The 22773-nt window shown below is 40.7% G+C and overlaps 5 protein-coding genes and 2 non-coding genes across 8 annotated transcripts; 4 read left to right on the plus strand and 3 right to left on the minus strand.

The window, feature by feature from the left end:
* Positions 1-27: 27 nt before the first annotated feature.
* On the minus strand, positions 28-2344 carry LOC137966286 (protein THYLAKOID FORMATION1, chloroplastic-like). Its single transcript, XM_068812867.1, has 5 exons — positions 2013-2344; positions 1101-1368; positions 689-905; positions 407-522; positions 28-184 (listed from the first exon to the last, which is right to left on the minus strand). Exons 1-5 carry the CDS (start codon positions 2209-2211, stop codon positions 91-93), a joined length of 894 nt encoding a protein of 297 aa, XP_068668968.1. The 5' UTR covers positions 2212-2344; the 3' UTR covers positions 28-90.
* Positions 2345-5682: 3338 nt separating this feature from the next.
* Positions 5683-6929, minus strand: LOC137966616 (uncharacterized). The gene is made up of 2 exons (XM_068813295.1): positions 6016-6929; positions 5683-5933 (listed from the first exon to the last, which is right to left on the minus strand). The coding sequence occupies exons 1-2, from the start codon at positions 6886-6888 to the stop codon at positions 5826-5828; spliced, it is 981 nt and encodes a 326-aa protein (XP_068669396.1). The 5' UTR covers positions 6889-6929; the 3' UTR covers positions 5683-5825.
* Positions 6930-7158: 229 nt separating this feature from the next.
* Positions 7159-7231, plus strand: TRNAA-AGC (transfer RNA alanine (anticodon AGC)). Its single transcript has one exon. It is a non-coding gene; the product is annotated as a tRNA-Ala (tRNA).
* Positions 7232-9075: 1844 nt separating this feature from the next.
* On the plus strand, positions 9076-9581 carry LOC137966745 (uncharacterized). Its single transcript, XM_068813448.1, has one exon. The coding sequence runs from the start codon at positions 9159-9161 to the stop codon at positions 9426-9428; it is 270 nt and encodes an 89-aa protein (XP_068669549.1). The 5' UTR covers positions 9076-9158; the 3' UTR covers positions 9429-9581.
* A 292-nt stretch (positions 9582-9873) lies between these two features.
* On the minus strand, positions 9874-9946 carry TRNAA-UGC (transfer RNA alanine (anticodon UGC)). The gene has a single exon. It is a non-coding gene; the product is annotated as a tRNA-Ala (tRNA).
* A 2210-nt stretch (positions 9947-12156) lies between these two features.
* LOC137966376 (uncharacterized) lies at positions 12157-15198 on the plus strand. Of its 2 annotated transcripts, XR_011116204.1 has the most exons (4): positions 12157-12355; positions 12448-12614; positions 13004-13493; positions 14359-15198. XR_011116204.1 is itself a non-coding variant. In XM_068812963.1 (3 exons), the coding sequence occupies exons 1-3, from the start codon at positions 12253-12255 to the stop codon at positions 13169-13171; spliced, it is 438 nt and encodes a 145-aa protein (XP_068669064.1). In that variant the 5' UTR covers positions 12157-12252; the 3' UTR covers positions 13172-14135. The 2 variants fall into 2 exon arrangements, 1 of the variants encoding a protein (XP_068669064.1); XM_068812963.1 differs by lacking the exon at positions 14359-15198 and having other exon boundaries at positions 13004-14135.
* Positions 15199-15678: 480 nt separating this feature from the next.
* LOC137966194 (vesicle-associated protein 4-1-like) lies at positions 15679-20488 on the plus strand. Its single transcript, XM_068812742.1, has 7 exons — positions 15679-16213; positions 16920-16990; positions 17248-17329; positions 17472-17590; positions 19771-19848; positions 20076-20195; positions 20308-20488. Exons 1-7 carry the CDS (start codon positions 15955-15957, stop codon positions 20365-20367), a joined length of 789 nt encoding a protein of 262 aa, XP_068668843.1. The 5' UTR covers positions 15679-15954; the 3' UTR covers positions 20368-20488.
* Positions 20489-22773: the final 2285 nt, after the last annotated feature.

Genomic DNA, 22773 nt, shown 5'->3' on the forward strand with positions numbered 1-22773 from the left:
CCCCCCCCCCCCCCCCCCCCCCCCCCCTCGGTGTTCACGACACTGGATGTAGTGAAAGCTTCTTCCAACAAAGCTACCAGCTTGTCAGACTTACTGGCCAGCACAATGAAATTCTCCAACGATCTTAGTGATGGTCTCGTTGGCCTTTTGAGATTCTGTCCTTTCTTCTCTCTTCTTCTTTTCTCTGCGATCGACAAAAACAATGCATCGAGAATGTTAAAGTTGCCAACGAAGTTCAATCATCTCCTATTACATTCTAATTGGAAATAGCGGTGGTAATGGAAGAGTTGAACGTTGAATTAAATGGAGAAACTAGAAAATATTTGGTTGAATAAAGCAACACGGTACTAATCTTGTGCATGTTCCCAAAGGGGATATTTCAGGAGCATCAGCTTACGATTTATACCTGGCAACATACTCCTTCAGAAGCTCCTTTGCTTGAACCAACTTCGAGAGAAGATTTCGGTATACATCAAGATCTCTGTCCACACTTCTTTTACTAACATTTAAAGCTGCACAGAGCTGTTAGACAAAATGGAATCAAGAAAAGTTCCAGTCTAAATGGAAAAGTTGAATTTAACACCCATCTCAATGACTTCATAAACAGGCACAGTTGTAGTTGTATGGAGAGATAAGAACTATTGCGAACACAAAGCTAAGAAACCTCAAAACTCAGACAACAATTCACCTTCTCCAGGATAGTTGGTTCGGGCGCATTTGCCAACTCAAGCAATCGAAATAGCCCAATTGCAAAGAAGCGGCTGTAGCTGAAACTCCCCTGCCCCCCAGCACGTTCTGAGAGATCTTTTAAAATCCCCTCAACTTCACCTTCTCTAGATGAAAACGTAACAAGAGACTCCCCATTTTGTGCACGGGCCCATTCTTCCAACTTCAGTGCATCTTTTCTATTGCAAAAAACAATCAGCTAAGATAAAGACTAACAATCGTCAGGCTAGGCAAAGGATGCATGAAGAACAATATGATCTGGTGCAGAAAAGGTTTCATGAATTTTCTGATATTGATTTTTTCTTCTATAGTACAGACAGAAACTAAAATCAAATTTAAAACTTGTTAAGATGAGGTTATGATCGAATCTAAACCTGTACTGTTCGGGATCCTCCTTTAGTGCTTGGATGTAAGCCTTGAAAATTGCATCACGGTCCTCATTGCTCGGATATCCCTCCATGAGTTGATCATACACGGTGACAAAACCAAGAGCAAAAACAGGATCATACTGATACGTTCTTTTGTACCTCATCAGATGTTGTTGAACCATTAACTCTTGCAATACACTATTGTATATGCTGGGAATTGGACGCTTGTAGGTTCTCAGGAAGTTCATTTTTGTTTCAGATACAGTGGGAACATCTGAAATGGATCCAGATATACTTGATTCTTCGGTGCTCAAAACATAAATCTAGAAAAAAGCGCTTAGATTCTACAGTAACGCTAAAAAAAATTCGAATTTTGCAAAATTTTCATCGCAAGTTCAACAATGTAGATATTTTATCAGAAAAAAAGATGCATATAACCTTAGGAGTTGCAGTGCGTGTTAGCTTCGAAAACAAGGTTTGGGAATATAGCAGGTCTGCAAATTTCAAGATTCCCCTTGGTAGAATTCACATTTCACTCCTGCTTCCCTGAAATATACCTTCTCTCACAAAAAAGCTGGAAATTATGGATCCAAAAAGCATTTTAGCAGAAAGACCAAATGTCCCTGTCTTACATTATAGTAGCAAGGGTCCATCTACTTTTCCGCATAAAAACAGAGTTTATGTTCCACTCTCTTATTCATCATGTTTCAAATTCCTCGACGCTAATTTGTTGCGATAACAGAATTCGCATAAATTCAATTTCAGTAAAAGAAAAGGAGCGCGACGAACAATTTCATGCAGTAAAATGCGAGACATTTTTTTCCAGGAAAAATTAGACCTCTATATCCGATCGAAATTTCGGAGTCAAATTAGCGGAGAAGTACAACGTTCCCAGGGAACTGAAAACAAAAGAGATACCTGCTGCTGATGCCGTACACTGAATCACCATTTGAGAGCGGTAATTCGAACTCGGAACGCCCACAGAATACGCGACAAAACTGGTTCGAGATCTAATGCCATCGTAACTGGAAACAAAAGTGCGTGTCACAGAAACAGCTGCTTTTCTATCGGTAGCTTGCCCTAACGCCGCGAAACTTAAGGACGAAATGGCCGCCATGGGGGAGACCTATATCCTCGAAGCAGAAATAGTTCTCAGTAAGGAGCAACACCTCTACAGGTTTCTCATCGCCGATGAGAGAATCGGAATCAGGAAATTTTTACTCGTCCAGACGGCGGGGAGAAGAAGCAAGGAGGAGATGCCAGAATACGAAAGCTTATCCTGTTTGCGAAATTCACAAATTGACCACTATGGCGATGACACGTGGTGAGATCAACCGTGATTGTCCGTGGAGATTTTTAAGAACTACGGAAATTCCCTCCTAATTTTGTGGTTCAAATAGGCGCGAGCATCGGCAACATTAGTGGGCCCGCCCTTTGCTGCAAATTCCGCGTGTCCAATTTGTCGTTCTTCGATATTACTAAGGATTTTTTTTCAAGCATAATACAATGTTCGTGCTAATTAAAATATTTAGAAAAAAATATTATGAAAAATAATTTAATTAATAATTAATATATATATTAAATATTAATTAACTTATTTAATTTGTATATACTGATATTTGTGCATAATCTCAGCCGTTGATGTTCCCTTACATCTGCTTCAGATCGGACAGAAGCTCAGTCATCGGACGTTTTATAGTGGATAAATATCAATCCACGAGCTGGGGCCCACGAATCGTCCTTTCTTTTCCTTCCGGAACACGTCGCTCACAGGTCACGACAAACCAATAATAAGATATTTTTTGACTTATCACCCTCTTCTCTAGATCTTTCCGAAATAGTAACCGAAACGTGTCGGTACACAGTCACGTACCAACTTCAGATTAAGCGCAAATCCGCAGTCGGAACCCACTAATCCGGTTGTTTCTTCGTTCCCAATTTTCTTCTATCTAAACAACTCTGGTTCTCCAGATAACCATCCGGAATGGCATTCTCACCCTTTGATTCGCTTTTCATCTTTTGATTTCGTTTCTCCAGAGTCTCTTGCTCTGAATCGATCATCTAGTGATCTTGATACGAGATTGAGGTACGGGAGCAGGATCGTTTACCTGGCGAGTATGAAAGCGGCGCAGGGGATCAAGGACCAAGCATCAACCTGCAAATCTCTCAGAGATACCACCGCTTCTTCTGAGCAGGTCAGAAAGTTGTCCAGCGGTTTCGATCGCGAGTCTCTGAAGCATAAAGGCGCCAAAGAGGAGATCAAGAGGGCGGAGGAATCGCTTCGGACGGTTATGTACTTGAGCTGCTGGGGTCCCAACTGAGAAAAAAAGCATATCTGGGGCTGAACCCTGAAAACCTGAAGCTGATGAAATCTCACTTCGTTTCGTGTTATGAATAATATATACAGACCTGTCAATCGAATGTATATACATGATATAAAAGTGTATTCGAGAGAATTGTGTCGAGAAATCTTTGCCGAAATAACTCTCGTGTTCGACTATACCAAGCTTTCTTAATGGGATTTCAAGTTTCAGTCCATTTTCCGAAACCATTTCTCTTTAGAAGTTTAAAAAAAGAGAACTGCACACTGTACCGATCTATGTATGTCATTATTTTCGTTCATCGTTCAAATAACAGCTTCATTAACTGCAGTAACACTGAAGCACGTAGAAAATCACAGACAGAAGAGCTTCATATACTGCGTTCGATATTGCGCGGGAATTTTACAGACTACGATATTCGTGCGATGCAGTCTTATCTACTGTAATTGCAACTCAATCTGCCAATTGTATTATTTTAATTCTTGTCTCCAGTCTCAATCTGCCAATTGTATTATTTTAATCTTGTCTCCAGTCTCAATCTGCCAATTGTATTATTTTAATTCTTGTCTCCAGTCTAGTCTACTTTAATTGTTACTCAACCTGTAGATTCTCAAGTTTATAAATTTATGATAATTTTATTTCAGAGAAGGATCTCTTTTTCCTTTCTTCTTCTACCCGTCTTCTGCACTAATGGTTCTCTCCTCAGTTGGCACAAGTTTTTCAGCAGAGCTCAATGGTGAGGAAATCTGAAATTTTATATCTCAATGAAATTCTGTAGAGATTGGGTAAGCCAGGAAAATAAGAGCTACACGAAGATTAGAAGATTATCCTAATTCTTCCAACGGTCCCGCTGCTCCATTCTTTAATATCCTTTCATTATCTTCTCAGTAGTGCTTTCTGTTCATTGACAGCCACTCTGTACCCATTCCTTGGCCTTTCCCAACTGCAGTGCTCACTATGCCGCCATGAACAAACTCTTTCCATTCTAGAGGAGACAGATTCGGAATCCAATAATTAACATTGGTCCCACATAAATTGGAGGAGAGATTTCACCTCGAGGTCCTCAACTACTCAGCCTTGTAGACAATCCACTGACTCGAAAAAGTCTGAAACACCATGATATGATCTGTTCTTGACATTGCCAAGGAAATTTAACTGTAAAGGATTCTGGGTTACGATTGGAGTTGGAATGTAGTGACCCATGGTTTCCGCACGAAGCAGAAGATTACAAACCCAGAAAGAGACAGAGAATGAGAGAGATCCACGACTGAAAAAGACAGGACGATATGCATCCATACTGATAAATCCACTTGTCTTCTGTAAAACCGCCATCGGTTTTCTAGGATTTCGCCGGCTATAAATAGCTACTCCTCCCATTCTACTTTCATTCAGAAGCTCAAACAGTTCTGTTGAGAGAAGAATCCCATCGAATTTCTTGAAGATCAGTGATCTGTTCAGACAAAAGCAGCTTACAAGAAGAAGATGAGTTCGACAGCCAGGGCTTGGGTTGCAGCGGCTAGTGTTGGTACCGTCGAGGCGCTCAAAGAACAAGGTTTCACCAGATGGAATCACGTGTTGAGAGGTTTGCAACAGCAAGGGAAGAGGAATTTCGGCTCTTACGGTCAGGGTCAGAGACTCTCGCCTTCGATCGCGAAGAGATTAGAGGGAGATGAGAAGTCGAAGCAATCAGAAGAGTCATTGAGGAAAGTCATGTATTTGAGCTGCTGGGGACCCAATTGACACCAGTCGATCGTCAATTGAAGAATTGATTTTTTCTAATTGTTTCATCATTGTAAATTCTTCCCCAAATCTCTCAATATAAAGACCAAATTTTGTTCAGATAAATCGAGCTCCATGTTGTTAGTATGATCTTTCTCACACGAAATGCTATCTTTGTTCCATTCTGGAGACCACTGGAATTAGAAACAGTTTAACATATTTCAATCGAGCTCTAGATGAACCGTGGAAAAGTCGTCTACCTCCCACAAGTCATATCCTTTCTTGTCCTTTCGGTAGTTCGAAGCAAAATAAGCTCTATAAATTTTCAGAAAAGACAGATTTTGTCTTCCAAGGATCTCCATGAATAGCCGGAGTAAGTAAGAAACAGACAACAGAGATGGGTTTGACAGGCGATAGTCCTTGGGTTTGAGCCATCGAAATAGAGATTTTGATGGACCAAGGATTTCGTTAGCAGGACGATGCACTCCGTGATTGGGGATAATTCTGAGTGACTCTGATTGCACAGAGCAAAAAGACTTATAGCATCTTCAATATGTCAATTGCATTTGTCAGTGAAAATAAATCCAACTTCTTTGAAAGTTATAATTCGGGTTACAATAGAAGGATTAAAGCTTGTTTAAACAACGTAAAATGAAAATAAATTAGTTCCAGACTTCCAGTTTCACAGATTTCATTTCCGAAGACGCTTTGAAAATCCAACATGATGGAACTGAGTCTTCTTTTTCCTGTCCTGATTATCCTCCCTGGGTACTATCTTGAATTTTCCAGTTTGTTCTTCCTGGAAAAAGAAAAGATGCAAAAATGACTGTCAAGCGTTTCATTAGAAGAAGAAATAAAACCCGAAAATTAATAAATCCCACCTTCTCCCATAGCTGGGTGTGATTCTTGCAAAACCCTGCAACTATAGCTCCACCTTTTCCCTCTCTATACTCAATACTCAATTCTTCTTTCATCCCACAAGATACATGGAAGGCCAGAGGACATTTGGGCTCTGAGCATTCGATCCCGCACCCATTTGCAGAACCACATAAATAACAAACAGCAGCCCATCTTTTGCTCGGAACACGCGAACAATCGATCCCTTCTCGCCCCTTGGGATCCCGGAAGAAGACCTCCGGTACAAGAAGCGAGCAGATTATATGAGCCCAACGGCCATCGACTGTTGGCTTCGTGGCTCCACCGCCGACGGGGCAGAGACAACAGCTCGTTTCGAGGTGTTTGTCGTCCTTGCCTAATTTACATCTGGCGCAAAACCAATCGCCCTCGGGAACGGCCTGAATGAGTGGATTACCGTAACAGGAAGCATGGACTGTGAGATCACACCCGTCGCAAAATACAATCGGATCTGATGGATCTCCATCCGTGCTGTCACAAACGCTGCAAATGATTCCATCTTCTTCCTCGTTCTCTGCGACGCTACAATCCTCCTCCTCTTCAGCTTTCACCGGGATTTTCTGTGTGGGTTCATTAAGATCAGGAATCTCGGAGGCTTTCTTCTTCACCGGCGAATTCAGACCTAATTCTTCTCCCGCGATTTCGAATAGAAAGAGAGCAGGCTCCGGAGCCCAGATGCGCTTCTTTGCTGGAAGGCAGCATGTGGTATTAATGGACTCATGACGAGATTCGATGCGCTTCTTAGCAGGAAGGAAAGATTGGGGTGTGTCTCTCGGGGGGCTTTGTTGCAGAAGCTTGAATCTTTTCAGTGGAGGTAAGCCATGGAAGCCGTTTTCCATTTTCAGAAGCTGTGATCGCGGTGGGAAAATTGAGGAGACGGGGGAGAATGTAGGGGAGAGCTGAAATTTTGCAATCGAATGGTAAGGGTTAAATATACAGGGAGAGGATTTCAAACATCTGGTGGGAAAAATAAAAAGCCCGGGAATAGGAAACGTTCGTTTCGTAATTCATACTTTCACTTTCAATTTTGTTCGAATTTGGCGGATTAGTTTGTAGGACAGTATTAAAACTATTTGTAATTACTATTTTATTTTACACTTTATGTGTTCGGGGATGTAGCTCAGATGGTAGAGCGCTCGCTTAGCATGCGAGAGGCACGGGGATCGATACCCCGCATCTCCAGTTTTATAGTAATTTTTCCTCACGGCTCTTTCGTAATTTTTGTCTTCGTCTTCCCAACTGTCGACATTTGCTGTTGGCTCTGCCCAGGACACTTAAAGTAGTTTCATGGGAAAACCACGAGCAAGAAACAAGAGACGTACTGCTATTCTCCCTTTTCTTTTTCTGTTTTTATACTTGCTCGGTGTGTCGATCAGAAACGGCCCAATTATCAGCAACGTAATCTCTTTGTTGGGACGCTGGAATTGTCCCAATCCAGAGAAATTCATCTGTCTCTGTCAGGAAATCCAGTGTTCTGCCCAAACACCCATTTCCCTTGAGCTTTTAAATCCGCATCCGGTTTTGAAGAAGATAAGATTCTCAAACTTTCTCCCTATTTATACCCGCTTCCGATCGCCATGAACGGAACACACAGTCGATTTCCTTCTTTCCTACTAAAAAACCCAAACAAGGGCGGATTTTGATCTCATTGAGATGAGTTTCACAAGCAGATTGTGGCTTATGGCAGCGAGCGTCGGAACTGTTGAGGCCTTGACGGATAAAGGGCTCACGAGATGGACGTCTTCTTCCCCGTCTTTGCCGTCGTCCCAAGAGTCTTCCTCGAGACAGGACACAGCAAAGAAATCGGAGGAATCGTTCAGGAAAATAATGTACTTGAGCTGTTGGGGACCAAATTGAATCGCAGAGCTTGCGATCTTGTACACGAGTCGCAAAATGTACATGATCAACTGTAACTACGCGCTGCTGCTAAATCCCATTTTTGTTTTTTTTCCATCTTAATTAGTCATCTTACTTTCAGCGATTGTCAAGCTATAAAAGACGAAAGATAAAAAACCCAGGATTCGCTTTAATCGCAAGAGGAGATTGAGATCACTGGCCAATCTATGTCTTATCAGTTTCCAAGACTTAACTGTTGAAGCAATCTAAGTTGGAAATTTACTTGAGGTGTTCCTAAAATTTCAAGTTTTGTAGCAAGTCTTAACCCTCGAATTCAATCTCTCCTTGTTGAAAACTCAGTTAATTCGTCTCGAGTCCATTGAAACACCATAGATTTTTATTTTACAAATGTCATTACCGGTATAAAACCATGCAGGTTGGGTTTGTGGAAACCTGTCCTCACCTCGGATTTTCTTCATGTCCCATCCCCGACCCATGGGGTGAAACGTAAGACCCGTCCTCCAGTTTGAGAGACAGGTTGGGTCTAGTTCCTTTGACATCGGATTCGATCCATTTTCACTCATTTATTCACTATGATGTGAATCCACAACCTTAAGGGAGGAACATTAGGAAACTACTTCGTTGCAGAAGTTTTTACCATTATCCAGAAAAAGAGTTTTCGAGAAGTCTAACCAGTGTTTTTTTTTCAAATGAGATCACGCTAATAAACCAGAAATGAATAATAATATGTTCTTCCGATTAAGCTCTGATCGGTCGGAAAGACCCTGAGACTGGATTATGTTTTTAAATTCACAGAAGATGATAATCACCGGTTTCATGGAAACTGAATTCTAACTCCCAAGGTATTTGCTTGTCCAGAATGCTCTCAGCTTCTCGGCACACGGTTTCTTGTCATCGTACTCGTCTGTCAGTGGCACACGTTCAGTCTCTCCATTAATAAAGGTGTTAAAGTGGAAGGTTGGTGGCGTCAGCAGAAGACGACAATACCCAAATCTTTAAATCGTAAACTAGGACGAGTTGGCAACTGGTTTCTAGTCGAAAAACCAGAGGCTCTTCGAAACCGCACCACCTGTCACTTCGGAACCGCCGATGGTTTTCAGCCTTCCACGGCCCCTCGGTTTCCCCTTCGGAAGATTGTATATAAACAACTCGTACTTCGATCACTTTCCCATCAGACACAAGCAGCAGCAAGAAGTTAAAACAATCTCTTCCGAGAATCCCAATTCCCGCATTTAGATCTTCTACGGCGACGATGAGTTCAACTAGCAGAGCTTGGATCGCGGCGGCCAGCGTTGGAGCAGTCGAGGCTCTGAAAGATCAGGGCTACGCGAGATGGAATTATGCATTCAGGTCTTTACATCAACATGCCAAGATGAATCTCGGGGCGTATACTCAAGCTAGGAGACTCTCTTCGCTTGAGTCCTCTTCTAGTGCAGAGAGAAGACATGGAGAGGATAAATTGAAGAAATCCGAGGAATCGTTGAGGAAAGTGATGTATTTGAGTTGTTGGGGACCCAATTGAGCATCCCTGGTTTCTGGGTTTGCTCCACCTGGAAAAAAATTGTAGCAGGAACGAGGATAAAGAAGAATTCTTCCCTCATATTTTTGTATTGTATATTTATGGTTGTAATTTTGATGAAACACAACAAAATATAAGATAATCTGCTTCGATCTCTTATCTTCTCTTCAAATAAGAATCCGGCTTCCCATCTCAAGTGTTATTCAGAAGCAGGACGGAGATGCATGGAAAAATCTTTTAACAGAGACTTAAGATGAAGAAGAAGAACGTGTGTTCTCTGATAAATTAGTTGTAATTCTAACTTCATGATTTTGCTTGGACCTGTCCCCAAACGTGCTAGGAAGAAAAAGTTTCATCTCAGAATGCTTCATCTTTTTCTTCTGAAAAAAGAAAAAGAAGCGATGACTACATCGAACCAGTGTCTGAGAAAACATACATGGAATATCAGTGGAGATGCAGGGGATCGAACCCTGTGCCTCTCGCATGCAAAGCGAGCGCTCTACCATTTGAGCTACATCCCCAATCTGCTCTATTGGGTATTGGAAATTAAAAGTTCCCTAATCACACAAATATCACAAATTTTGTTATCTGATTATTGAAAAATGGGAGATAATCAGCTCTCAGAATTGAGAAGTTCGCCAAGCTTAACTTTGTTTAGTAATCCCTAAGTACACCAAGACCAATTCACTCATTCTGAACTACCAAATTTCAGCAAATTAATGGTAATTTAGTATCAGAGGGAGCTGACTCAATAAAAAGTGCCAAATCTTATCCTTGTTTTCCTTCACTGAAAATGTGTTTTACAGAATTTCTTGGGGTGGTTTACGAATTCAGAGAAGCAGGAAGCCAGGAAGGAATTACAGGGTTCCTTTGCATTTCTCTGCTTTGCTTATTGAAGTTCTTGGTAGAAAAAGCATCAGCAAATTTAGTAATTCAGGGTTATTCCTCTGCTACCTTGATCTTGAACAAATTGTGTAAAAAAAGAAGAAAGCGGAGAAGTGTGGTAAGCAACTATCATTTATAAGACCAGAAATCTCTGTACAAATTACAATAGGGAGTTTTCATCCCTCTAATGCTTTCCTCTATTTCTTCAAAAAACTGGAGGCGGTTTCAATTTGGACCCCAACAGCTCAAGTACATAACCTTCCGCATTGAATCCTCCGGTTGCTGCTTCTCATCTCCAATTTTCTTCACGATGCAAGGAGATAGCCTTCTGGCTTGTGCATACGATCCTATGTTCTTCTTAGCATGCTGATGAATGGATCTCAGGGCGTAATTCCATCTTGCGAACCCTTGATCTTTCAAGGCTTCGACAGCTCCAACGCTGGCAGCAACAACCCAAGCTCTGCTAGTCGAACTCATCTTCGCTCTGGATTTCGGAGATGTTTCTGATACTCAAAAACGGGGATTTTCAGAAGAGAAGTAGAAAACAGTTGCTGGACAAGAGGAGCAGACAGCTCTATATTTATAGAGAGACAGAAGACCACAGGAAGCAGAAGCTCTTCGCAGTCGAAGCCACTGGATTAAAAAAACCGCTTTTCCATTTCCAACAAACCCGCGGCTAAGTTGCTTGTCTTCTTAAGGTAACATTTACCCCTCGTCAAGGCCAAAATAACAAACCAGTAAGCGCGGACAGAGTTCAAAATTAACTGAGATTCGAAGTCTTTTTTGTATTAAATGAAACACCTGTACGCAGCTCAAAGACGGTCCAAGCCACGTCGTGCAGTTTTCTAATAAACAAACTTACCGCCGTCGCACTCGGTATTTTGGAATACCAGGGGTGACAGGTCTGCTCGTGATCTAAACCGCTGCCAGATATCTGGGAGCGGAACAGTGTTTTTCTCTTCTCCCCTGGTTTTATAAACCGCGATCCAAGCAAGCTCCGGCATCATCACTCTATTTATAGCCCTTCGAACCTGCTCTGAATCGACAACGGAAATACAGTAAACTCCAGACTTCTCAAAAATCCCTCTTCAGACATTTCTTATATCCTTTCTTCTCTCTCTTGTCGGAAATGAGCAGCGGAGCACGAATATGTAAGTGGGAATCGACCTTCAAATCCATGCAGAGAAGCGCGATGGCGGAATCCGGCAAGTCGTCCTGTCAAGTAAGGTGGCTTTCCGGTGGCTTGGATGCGGTGAAGAGAAAAGCCTCGGAGGAGAACGGCAGAAGGAAAAGGGAGGAAGAGAAGGCGGAGAAAGTGATGCATTTGATCTGCTGGGGACCCAACCGGTAGCGCCGGAAATTTCAATCTTTTGGTCTCTTTTCCAGTCTGGGTTTTTTATGGAGATAACAATTTTGTTGTGACTCGTGAATATTTGCGAGATTTGTTCTGATTTTTTGTTTCTCGTTTCATATGAGAGAAAATACTGTTTTTACTGGGTGGACGAACCAAGAATATTGTATTGGCAGCCATTGAAGCGCCTCCTTTCTTATGCTGATAGAGCTAAAATAACTTTCGATGAAATACTGGCCTTTCTGCTATGGTTTTCAATCTTATCTAAGACCGATGGAATCATACTTCTGTTCAGTAAAAAAAAAAAAGTAGAAGATGAGATAGAAACATTCCTTTTGTTATTTAAATTTTTTGTAAAATTATTCTGATTCTCTGCACTGTGCACGTAAGAAAATCCAGACTGGGCCTAGCATTGAACAAGGAATGGGCTTTCTATCCAACAAAAGGTTAAGGCGGTATGTGATTTAGCAGTCACCTTATCCTCTTACAGAATCACAGAAGAAAACGCCCAGAAAAAGGAGATTCTGTGATTCTCTCATTGCGAGTCTCGATAATCTCCTAAAAAATCTATAACTTTTCGAAGTCTAAGCGATGCTTTCGTTACAAAGTTACAGATACAGCTTCGACGCTTCGTTTCTGTTCGACCCATCTAAAGTTCAGAAATTGCCGGTACAAATATATGCCTTTCACCAAGGTACGCATGCTGCTACTCTCAACTCTTCTTGGCTTGGCCTCGTTTTGTATGAATGAGCCGACCCATTACTCGTAGAAGGATTGTCTCTGCAGTGCAGAAGGATGGGAGAAGGAAAGGGCACGGAGATAGGCTTACTGTCAGAAGGTGTCAAGGAGACGAGAAGAATGATGAACGGAGAGGCTTTTTGAGTCTAGAAGAGGCTGGACTGGTGGAAATGACTGGATTGAGTTCACACGAACGGTTCCTTTGTCGATTAACAGTAGGTGAACAGAATCCCAAAATGTTTTAGTCAATTATCTACTTCTTCCTCCTGTTGCTGCATTAACCTGAAAATGCAGACTCAGTTGAAGATTGGGCGCTTGATTGATTTAGCGTAATTTTGAGCCTGTGACCCAAGTTAATCGAGTTGCGTCTTTCCTAATTGAAAGAAAACCATGTACTGTAACATGGTCTCTATGATACTTAAAAAGCTTAGATGATTGTACTGCTCCTTTCTGGGTGTAGGCCACTGATTTTTCGCCGTGATCAATGAACTCACCTGTGAAGGTCATCTTGGTCCTTGGATCAGTATAGTATAGTAATTTCTTGTATATTAGAATACATCATCTGAGTACATGAGTTTGTCTAAGTTTAATCCTTGTGCTCCAGATCTCCTCTCTGAATCTACTGCGGGTGATATCAGAACAAGAAGGCTGCCCCATTGATGAACTTAACGCCGGGAAGATATGTGACTGGTTCATGAAGGACAGACTCAAGAGAGAGCAGAACATCGAATCGGCTGTCCTGCAGTGGGATGAATCTGATTTCCAACTCTAAGCACTCTCTCTCTTTGTTGTATTCGTGCTTGAAAGTTCTGTTGGGCCTAATATATAAGCTTTTCTCTAATACTTAAATTCTTGCTACGAGTTTTCACGTTTATGGGGGTTGGATTGAAAACGATCTAATTCAATCTTTTGACTTTGCTTACCATTTAATCCTCTTTCTCAATCTCTTCCTTAATGATAAGTATTGAAAGCTGTCATTTGCTAAGATTGCCATGTTCTAATGCTTAAGAGTCTCAGCCAAGGTTTGTGCTGTACAGGAACCTGATATACCGGGGCTGTTGGCTCAGGAAACCCGGACTCCAGCCTGATTGAGGGTAAATCACTGGCTTAGATCTTTGCCAAGTTCTATAGAAATCATTTGATGCAGTGAAGCATTTACTTTATCACCTCGGATTTCATCTACTTCTCTTGGCATTGGCAAATTCCATTAGAGATTGTTCACCTCTTGGTGGGACAAACAAAAGCTTCTACTCTTTTTATGCAAGTTGGTATTTGGTGGGGATTGTTTTATAATGCTGGAGTTGATTAACAAGTCTGATGGAATGAAATATATCCAAATCTCTATTGGGATCTATGCTCCTGTACCTCGAGACATACTTTTAAAATATCTGGAAGAATACCCAGGTCACATTTGGAATGATACAGGACCTTCAAAGAATGGCAAATGTCTCATATTGGATCCTTCAACTTAATCTAACTCCACACAGTTCTCTTCTTTTTGTGTGGATCTGGTTAGATTATCCGTTGACCAAGAGACAAAGTTACCTATCATCAGTGAGATTGAATCACAATCTCATTATCATAATAAGAGCCATTAAGAGCTGTTTTCATTTTCTTTTTATTCTTTACTTTGAGTGAGTAGTTAATGAATTTTGAAACTTTGTAAGTTGGAAACAATTCTGGTGAGCTATAGTTGTAGTGGGATGAGATTCATTGTGGGGACTACAGTACTGATAGTGGTCGACAAAATTCCATTAGAGCATGGGAAAGAAGTAATTAACTTGTGTCCTGCTGCCTTATTTTTTTTCTCCTATTTAATGTCTATGTGGCATGATTAGTATCACAAAAGTATGGTTAAGATATGAGGTGGAATGATACTACAAAATGCTATTACTTTGAGGCTGTCTTGCTGTGGCATAACATTGGGCCCCTCCACATGGCTTTTTCATTATATTGCAGGTTTCTGGTTCAGATGAGATTCACTAAAGGCAGAGCTTTATCTGTCATTGACCCTTGCTTTGTGTGAAAAGAGGAGCTTGGGAGGGGGAAAAAATGAATCAAAAGGGTCAAATCCCTGTGGCTATATCAAAATGCAGCTGTTTTCTCTATAAACTTACTTGGGTGAAAACAGGAGGAAAATAACGTAGTCCTTACTAGAAGAATGAGCAGGTGTTTTCACTTTCAAATGTGTGGAACTATCATCAGGGAAGATTGGAATGGAGTGCAAAGAAAACGATGGAACAGGATAACAGTCTGGGAATACTTTTGGTAGAGCTGTACAGGGAGGAATCTGATGCATTTGGTTGGAAGTAGAGGCCAAAGACGTTTTGTTGCTTTGTATACAACCCACACCGACCCAAACGCAACAAAAATGGCTTTGCTTCTACCGAGACGAGGAACTTTTGGGAAAAAGTGAGTTGTTGTTGCGGCCATTCTCTGTTTGTATGTACATTTCCTGCAACCAATCCTGCAACAGTCCATCTGCTTGTGAAAAATTCCACAAAACAGGCCATCAGTTAGAAATACCGCAACTACCCATATTGAATGATTCAGCCAAATGTAGCCTGCTTTGAATGGTTTGATTCCCGTCTCAGTGGCATTATATCAAACACTTAGGTATCCGCACACTTGTAGAAATACCGCAACTACCCATATTGAATGATTCAGCCAAATGTAGCCTGCTTTGAATGGTTTGATTCCCGTCTCATTTGCATTTTATCAAACACTTAGGTATCCGCACACTTGTAGTTAAATGAGTCGCCGGACACAATCCACCTGTGTCCAGGTTGCATGCGCACGACAGACGGGAAAAAAATTAAAGACAGGTAGCCGTTTGGTAGTTTCTTTTTGAGTCTCAATTCAACATTCAAAAGAGGTATCGTAATGGCCCTTCGCATCATTAAACTAGATATCAGTTGCATTATAGAAACCATGATGCAGTCAACCATATTATCTAAAGCCAACGCCGCAAAGAATTAGGTTGAACGGAGACTAGAAGGAATCAGGGGTGGGCGTCGCGATTCGAGACTGGAATTGCGATCATTTCCGTATCGCCGGTATGCGTCATGTATCGGATTTCAGGGGTCTTGATTGGATACTAGATACAGTAACAGGATGGTTCAGAGGTATGTACTGGGTGAACACCTGAAGGCCACTGTCAAGGGTTCTCACGTTAATTAATTCTCATCAGAAGGTGCACGGAGAAGTGAAGCCAAAAAATTTCACGGACCTGAAACCCCACACGTCAAATACAATTGATATCCTCCTTTAAAATCCGAACTGTCCCTCACCAGCCCCCACCGAAAGAGTAAAGTTGCCTTTGCCATTTTCTCTCGAAGCAGAATCACTCGACTCCTGTACCTAAACAGAGCAACGGAGCCAGCAGAGAGGGCGAGGGGTAGATCTCAGTGGAATTCCTTTTGGAGGAATCCAAATCCATATCTGGGCATTGCTGTTCCTCACGGGCACTTGGCCAGACATGTCGTAGAAATATTGTCCTTGGGTTCGATTAGCGAGGGGAGTGAGAGAGAGGGGGAGGAGAGTTGAAGAAAATAGATGGCTGTTGCGGGGGAGAAGTCTCCGGATGGGAAAGTTTGGAGTCTCTGTCGAATGCCCTTTTGGCAAACTAGTCATTCGGCCTCTTCCTCGACGGCCTCGGCTTCTACACAGAGTCTTCACCAGGTGAATCAGAGCCATCAGCACGTGGAAGGGTCCAACTCTGGCCACTCCAGTTCTGTTTCTTTCGTTGCCCGATCCATTCTGCTCACGAGACATAGATTGAGACTCGATCCGGCGAGCAAGTTGTATTTTCCATGTGAGTCTACGCTTTAGTTGACCTTTTGTAGTTTTTTTTATATTGTAAATTTTGATTCTGAGACTTGGAGCTGATCATGTGTACGTTCGAGTTCGTTTCCGGTGGTTTTAATGGATTTATGGGTGTTTTGGGAGCCTGAGGTAGTCTGATGTTAGTATGCAAGTCTGTTTGTAGCTCCATTGAAGTGATTATCTGCTTTAAATCTCGTCCTTCTGATAATTTCTAGATTGAGTTTGTTTTCGTTTTTCCATTTTTATATTTTATTCTTCTGGTTTTTAGTCGACTTTGGAGCGTAGATGTTTCAAGCGAGCTTAAAGGTTGGGTTCCATTGTTATCTTGTTCCTTTTCCCAATTGGTCTCTCTTTTCTTTTTCAGTGTGGATGTCGAAGAACATCTTTTGAATTTGGAATGTTTCATTTTCAACATGCATGAGCCCGCCCTTTTTTTAACGTTTTCTCGTGACTTGACTTTATGTTTTCTTCTTTGACTTTTCTTTCAATAATGTATTTAATTAAAATATGCTGATTAGCGAAAATTGATCAATGGATTCGTTTTCTTGATGTTGGTTTGTTCTGGTTTTGGAATATGCGTTTTTCTCGTAAGGGCGTTGATGTTGGCTATCGTCCCTCAATACTTTTTTAGAAGTTAAGTACGTGGTGGTTACTTGTTCAGGGATTGTTTATTCATTGTCCTCTTCCCGTTTCAGATGAGCCTGGTAAGCAGGTGAGGAGTGCTATCAGGATTAAAAATACAAGCAGATCAAACGTAGCGTTCAAGGTAAGGGCCTCCCAGCATTCGTTTCTACTTGCGTTTTGTGTGCTTAGCTGAAAAAAGCTCGTTAGCTGTGGCTAAATGCTGAACCAGACAAAAATGGTGACTACTGTAACACCGAATGCTGAAGTATGAGATGATGAAGTTTTATTCTTTGCCCATAGGGCTATCCGGATTGTCATATGTTTATTATAGTTACCGTTTTTACTTTGTCTTGTCATGTTTGAAATGAACTTAGTTGTGTCTTGTTTGTGTTGGTTTAGTTTCAAACAACTGCACCAAAGAGCTGTTTTATGCGTCCTCCTGGGGGTATACTTTCTCCCGGTGAAAGTATTATAGCAACTGGTATGCCAAACACACATTGGTTCATTTATTTTCTCTTCTTTCAACATGTAGCAGTTTTTTCTTTTCAACAATAACTGAGCATCTATTCTATAGTATAACTAATAGGATTTTTTTTTCTTTTCCCTTTTATTTGTATTGCTAGTTTTCAAGTTTGTAGAGCATCCAGAGAACAATGAAAGACAAACAGATCAGAGGAGCAAAGATAAATTCAAGATCTTAAGTTTGAAGGTGAAAGCTGGCATAGAATATGTCCCGGAGCTGGTGAGTCCCTGAGTCCTTGGAATTGTTCGTGTTCGTCTGGGCCATTGTCCGGTGTTTAAATATCTGTATGGCATGTATTAGTTCTGATGGTGATTTTTTTAACTGTCCTCTTAAGAGTTTTCTCTGTACTAGTGCCCAAATTTTTTTTAGCCACTTTGGATGTATTGATCCTTTTTGGAACGAGCATACTGGGATTCTTGCAAAACCATTAGATCAATATATTTCCTTGTGGCTTCTTTTGGGCTTCTTAGATGACAGTGACATGCATAATCATACTGATTTTTGGACATAGTACTTGCTGTTTATGGGTTTATGAATAAGCTTTGCTGGCGCACAAGATTTGTTGGCTCAGCATGTACTTGAATCATTTGCTAGACTTAATGTGTTGAGCAAGTTCTGTTGAAAAATGGCATAAGCTTGACCAGGAATTTCAAGTTAGCTGATTGGAGCTTGTGATGTGAACCTCAGTTTTGAGTTCATTTTTGAATAATAGAACAGTTTTTATAATTTCTTGTTGTGGGGAAATGTTAAAGTGAGCCAACTCAATAATAAAAAATGATACAATAGGCATTAGATTTATCCCTGTTTTTTGTTTGCTTTGAGGTGGTGCTTGAATGCACAGTTGAGTCATTGGATGGAATCTGTTTAAAACCTGAGGGTGCGCCTTCCCATGTCAAATGTTTTCTCTGGTGGTATCCTTTTTTTCTTGAAATTCTTTCACATATATAAGATAGTCAAGGTATTGAGAAACCCCAAGTCATTCTCTAGAGATATGACATTTCTTTTCCAAGTTGAGATTTTATACTCTGAAAGCAGTTATAAGAAACCATGATCTCTTCATCTCTTTCTTCTTTATTTTTATGATGGTTATGATCGCTTTGGTTTGTCATTGCTATTACAGTTTGCTAGAACTAGTTTACAGGCATTCTCAGTGAGTTGAGGTTTTTGCTTTCTTATTCTTAATTCGTATTATCGGTCTTATGATTCTCTATGTATCAATAAAGAAAATAAAACCTAAACAAAATTCTTCACACTATATAAAATATTAAAGCAAGATATAGCTTGAGCCTCTGCATACCTCATAGACCGGAAGCAGCTTGGCTACATGTTGCAATGTGTGGACCATGCTGAAATGTAGCTAGATGATGCTGAAGTCAAACCTAAATGGAGGCAAGCTAGTGTCCTTTTCAGCTCCTTCATATATCTTTGTGTCTTTTGGTTGTGTGAACAGAGAACGAGAGTGTAGGGAGAGGAGAAATAATTGTTTTCTAATAACATTCTAATTACAGCCAAATATAACTTGCTAAATAAAACAGCATGTAAGATAGTAAAACTGAAATAGGAAACTAAAAACTTAACAAAACAAGAGTCTTTAATTGAGTAATTTCTTCTTCATGTGCTTCAAGTAGGAGATGACTTTTACTTTCCTTCTTTGAGTGGCTTCCACTTGTGAGACTTGCCTTATACTCCATAAACCAGCTTCTTTCATACTATTCAAGCTGGAGTTTGTAACTTAGTTTACAAAGAAATATTTTCTCTATTTTCAGTCTTCTTCAATCTTCCTTTGTCTTCAATAACTTCACTACAACTTGGTCCAAAATCTGTTTTTCAAATGTTGATAAATACAAGTTCTTCCATCTTCCATTCTCCCCCTTTTGGATGTCCTTTGAGAACTTGACACTAGTCACCAACTCTGGTCAAAACTGAACCACCACTCTTGGCATTCTTTATTGTAGGCTCTCTAGACACCTCCTTTCTTTGTATTTTCCATCGATTTCTTCCCCTGAAGATGGGGATCCATGACACCAAGAGACCTAGCGTAGACAGAACCAATATGAAAGAGAACCAATGTAACACCTTGTCCTTTGTTTTCTTTGGTAGTGAAGCTGAGAAAATTGACTTCAATTATGGTGATAGAATGACTGGCACCCACCCCATATATACTGTTAGCATAAGCTGAGTCTGAGCCCCGCCCTTTAAATAAAAAATTTCTTGTTACATTTGTTTGGAATGTTTGATAGCTCATATGCACTACGCTCCAGTACCTAGGAAGGGCCTGAACCCAAGACCTAACACTAGAAAACAGCCCACATGACAATTGAAACAAATGCTCAATCTACAATTGTCTTGTTAGTTTTTGTTTCCTATTGCATTAGTATATTAATGTGTTATTTCCGCAGTTTGAGGAGCAGAAAGATCAGGTAGCCATTGAGCGAATTTTACGAGTTGTATTCTTGGATGTGGATCGTCCTAGCCCTGTAAGTGCTCTCAGTATAATTTTGAAGGCTACTTGTCAATATTTTAGGTCGTAGAAAATGTTGATGCTTCTCATTTATTACTCATTTTCGGTACATTTCTAGTAGCATTTAGAAATATGAGATAGAACAGTGCGGTGAATTTAAAAATCTTAGAACTATCTACAGAGATATTACTTTTGTTGTTCCTCTATGAAGTGTAGCTGACAACTCTGGTGTGCTTATTGAAGGCATTAGAAAAACTCAGACGCATGTTGTCTGAGGCTGAGGCAGCTCTTGAGGCTAGGAAGAAACCTCCTGAAGATACAGGCCCGCGTATTGTCGGTGAAGGACTTGTTATTGATGAATGGGTAATTTCCTCATTCATTGTATATATAGCTTTGCTGTTTATTACCAGTATAAAGAGAGAATCATGCTGTTGAAATTTGTTGAGTCTGACATTGACTCCGTTTTGTTTTGCAGAAGGAGCGGAGGGAAAGATACCTGGCTCGGCAGCAGGTGGAGGGGGTTGATTCAGTGTAATGTGCAGAATTGAGGATAGTGTAAGTTTTTTTTTTTTTTTTTGTATTGAATGGAATGATTTTATCTTGTATCATGAATTATGTTTCATTTCTACTGGCACACTTTCTGGTTCCGGGGTTTATAGTGGGTTTTGTTTTGGAAATGCTTCATCTACAAGCACACAATAACGTGAGGAATCACGCAGCACTTCTGAGAAATTCTTGTACATGAGCAGTAGGCGAGGTTTGTTGATGTGATGGACACATTAATCAAATCTTAAAAGCAGAAGCAGCATTGGCCCTTTTTAGGTTTTTTGTTCATCCAATCCAAACCCAAATCCGATCTTATCGACAGATTATTCTCAAATGAGGATTCTCACTACCCATCAGATCAGACTTTTCCTTTTTATCTCAGTTTCTGGATATAGAATCTGTAATCTCATTGAGTACCTTCTAGTTTGCGTCCTGCCTAACGCATTCCTCCCTGCATCCGGTTGATTGCACCTAATTTTTTCTTTGAAATAAATTATTTATAATATTATTATATTTTTTAAGTTTATTGATATAAATTCCTTTCTTTTAATTCTGTAATAAAAAAATAAAATAACTTCTGAAAAAGTATCTAATTTCTTGTGTTCTTAGGCAAGCTTCAACTGGATTCCAAATCCCATTTCTTAACCAAAACAATCGAATTCAGATTCCATGATAATTTCAGTTCAGAGTGAATTTTTTTTAAATTTGATTACAAGTAGCGGTTTGGTCGAGCAAAAATCCCATGCTTCATTGATGGAAACAGAAGAGATGAAGCACTCGATTGAAACAGGACTGCATCGTCCAACACGGCGAGTGGCCATTCCTGTTCGTTGGAAGAGCCAGCTTCCGGTCGTGGGTGGCATCCGAGATTCACGGGTCGACCAATCAGACGACGCTGCACTCGTGAAGCTCACGTGGGCATAATTCTTGCTGGAAAGAAGGCATCCTCGGCTCCACTTTGCAGATTACCACTTGACTGCTCGGAACGACACCTATACGATTCCTTTTGTGGAATTAGGGAGGGCATAGAACCGAGTCGTCCGCGAATAGTTATTGCTCCGCCAGGTTATTCGGTTATCTAGATCTCGAACTTTATTTAAAGGAGCCAAGTTTGAGTAAACCATAGTTCGATTTGGAAACTCGCAAGTCGACTTGTTAACTTAACAAGGGCCCAAACCGTCTATGGCAATTAGTCAAATGACTGTCGAGGATGTAGCCGTGGAAGAAATAGAGGAAACCTTTGTTTCTCTCATCCCCTCTTGTTGGGGGGTTTTCCCTCTCCCTTTTTCGAGTCTATGAAAACAAAATAGAGGGGAGATTTACCAATGAAAGTAAGAAATATAGATTTTGTAGCACTCCTTTCACTGAAAATCGGTCCTTCATCCCTCTTGTTTCTTAGCTCAAGGAGAATGAACACCCCCTTTTGTGCCCACTTGTTCCTACTCGTGACGATCCGATAGCAAATGGAGAGAATAAAATGGAAGAAACACTCACAATTATATTCTGCTTTTCACTAATCGTTAAAAAAAATTATTGACTAATCGAATGCTCGCGAGTGTAGATATATTTGTTAAATTGGGTTGAAGGGGATCTATCCCAAAATGACTAGCTACTTAAGAAACCTCTTCTACCAAAAGATATTTATACTCACTAATGTATATGGTATTATCCTTAACCCTCCCCCTGTGTAGGCATGTGGATAATTTGGGTGAAGGCCCTCATGTGGACAATTTGGATGGATGTCCGCATATGAGAACCTTGCTCTGATACCATGTTAAATTGACTAACCCAAAATGATTAACGGAAACCTTTTTTTAAACTAATAAACTCAAAATCTTTGTATACACTAATCTATGTGGGACTATTTCTTAACACTCTCCTTCACGTGTAAGTCTGTTTTCTTTCACCGGAGGTCGTTATTTTGAATTTTAAAGTGTCTCCATCTGTCTCGAGTCTCCCCAGTTTTCGGGCTACAATGGAAAATGTATTGAGGCCCATGGATGCGGAGCAGCTGAGAGAACATTGTCATGGGGTCACAACTCCTTTGCATAACCCGTGTGACACTTGTGTGCAAACTCCTTTTGCAATATACAAGTCAGCCTATCTCTCACTCTCACTTGCAAAAGCTACACTCACTCGCCCTATGAAAGCAATGAGAGAACTTAAGGGACTTGTTGAAGAGAGATTGTATTGCACTCCAATGAGTTGTGTACAAATGAAAGGTTCTCCCCTATTTATAGTTTTGAGGGGGGAGCAATGAATATTTTAGATTGTATACACTTGTCATTGATCCAATGGTTTGGATCCTTCTAGACTATTCCACTACCATCTAGTTATGAACATTTCTAGACTCTTATATACAATACTAGGATATATGCCTAAGTATATATAGCAG

Source organism: Aristolochia californica, unplaced genomic scaffold (genome assembly GCF_029961685.1).
Source record: "Aristolochia californica isolate CCGP_79_NKW_82.1479 unplaced genomic scaffold, dmAriCali1.0.hap1 SCAF_5, whole genome shotgun sequence".
Taxonomy (NCBI): domain Eukaryota; kingdom Viridiplantae; phylum Streptophyta; class Magnoliopsida; order Piperales; family Aristolochiaceae; genus Aristolochia; species Aristolochia californica.

Excerpts from the sequence above, each read along its gene's own strand:
- LOC137966286 (XM_068812867.1), bottom strand. The coding sequence starts at position 2,211 with ATGGCGGCCATTTCGTCCTTAAGTTTCGCGGCGTTAGGGCAAGCTACC. Across the intron at positions 1,369-2,012 it reads GTGTACGGCATCAGCAGCAG|ATGTTCCCACTGTATCTGAA; the intron begins GTATCTCTTTTG and ends GATCCATTTCAG. Across the intron at positions 906-1,100 it reads GAGGATCCCGAACAGTACAG|AAAAGATGCACTGAAGTTGG; the intron begins GTTTAGATTCGA and ends TTTTTGCAATAG.
- LOC137966616 (XM_068813295.1), bottom strand. The coding sequence starts at position 6,888 with ATGGAAAACGGCTTCCATGGCTTACCTCCACTGAAAAGATTCAAGCTT. Across the intron at positions 5,934-6,015 it reads ACACCCAGCTATGGGAGAAG|GAAGAACAAACTGGAAAATT; the intron begins GTGGGATTTATT and ends TTCTTTTTCCAG.
- LOC137966745 (XM_068813448.1), top strand. The coding sequence starts at position 9,159 with ATGAGTTCAACTAGCAGAGCTTGGATCGCGGCGGCCAGCGTTGGAGCA.
- LOC137966376 (XM_068812963.1), top strand. The coding sequence starts at position 12,253 with ATGCTTTCGTTACAAAGTTACAGATACAGCTTCGACGCTTCGTTTCTG. Across the intron at positions 12,356-12,447 it reads AATATATGCCTTTCACCAAG|TGCAGAAGGATGGGAGAAGG; the intron begins GTACGCATGCTG and ends TTGTCTCTGCAG. Across the intron at positions 12,615-13,003 it reads GGTTCCTTTGTCGATTAACA|ATCTCCTCTCTGAATCTACT; the intron begins GTAGGTGAACAG and ends CTTGTGCTCCAG.
- LOC137966194 (XM_068812742.1), top strand. The coding sequence starts at position 15,955 with ATGGCTGTTGCGGGGGAGAAGTCTCCGGATGGGAAAGTTTGGAGTCTC. Across the intron at positions 19,849-20,075 it reads ATGTGGATCGTCCTAGCCCT|GCATTAGAAAAACTCAGACG; the intron begins GTAAGTGCTCTC and ends TGCTTATTGAAG. Across the intron at positions 20,196-20,307 it reads GACTTGTTATTGATGAATGG|AAGGAGCGGAGGGAAAGATA; the intron begins GTAATTTCCTCA and ends TTTGTTTTGCAG.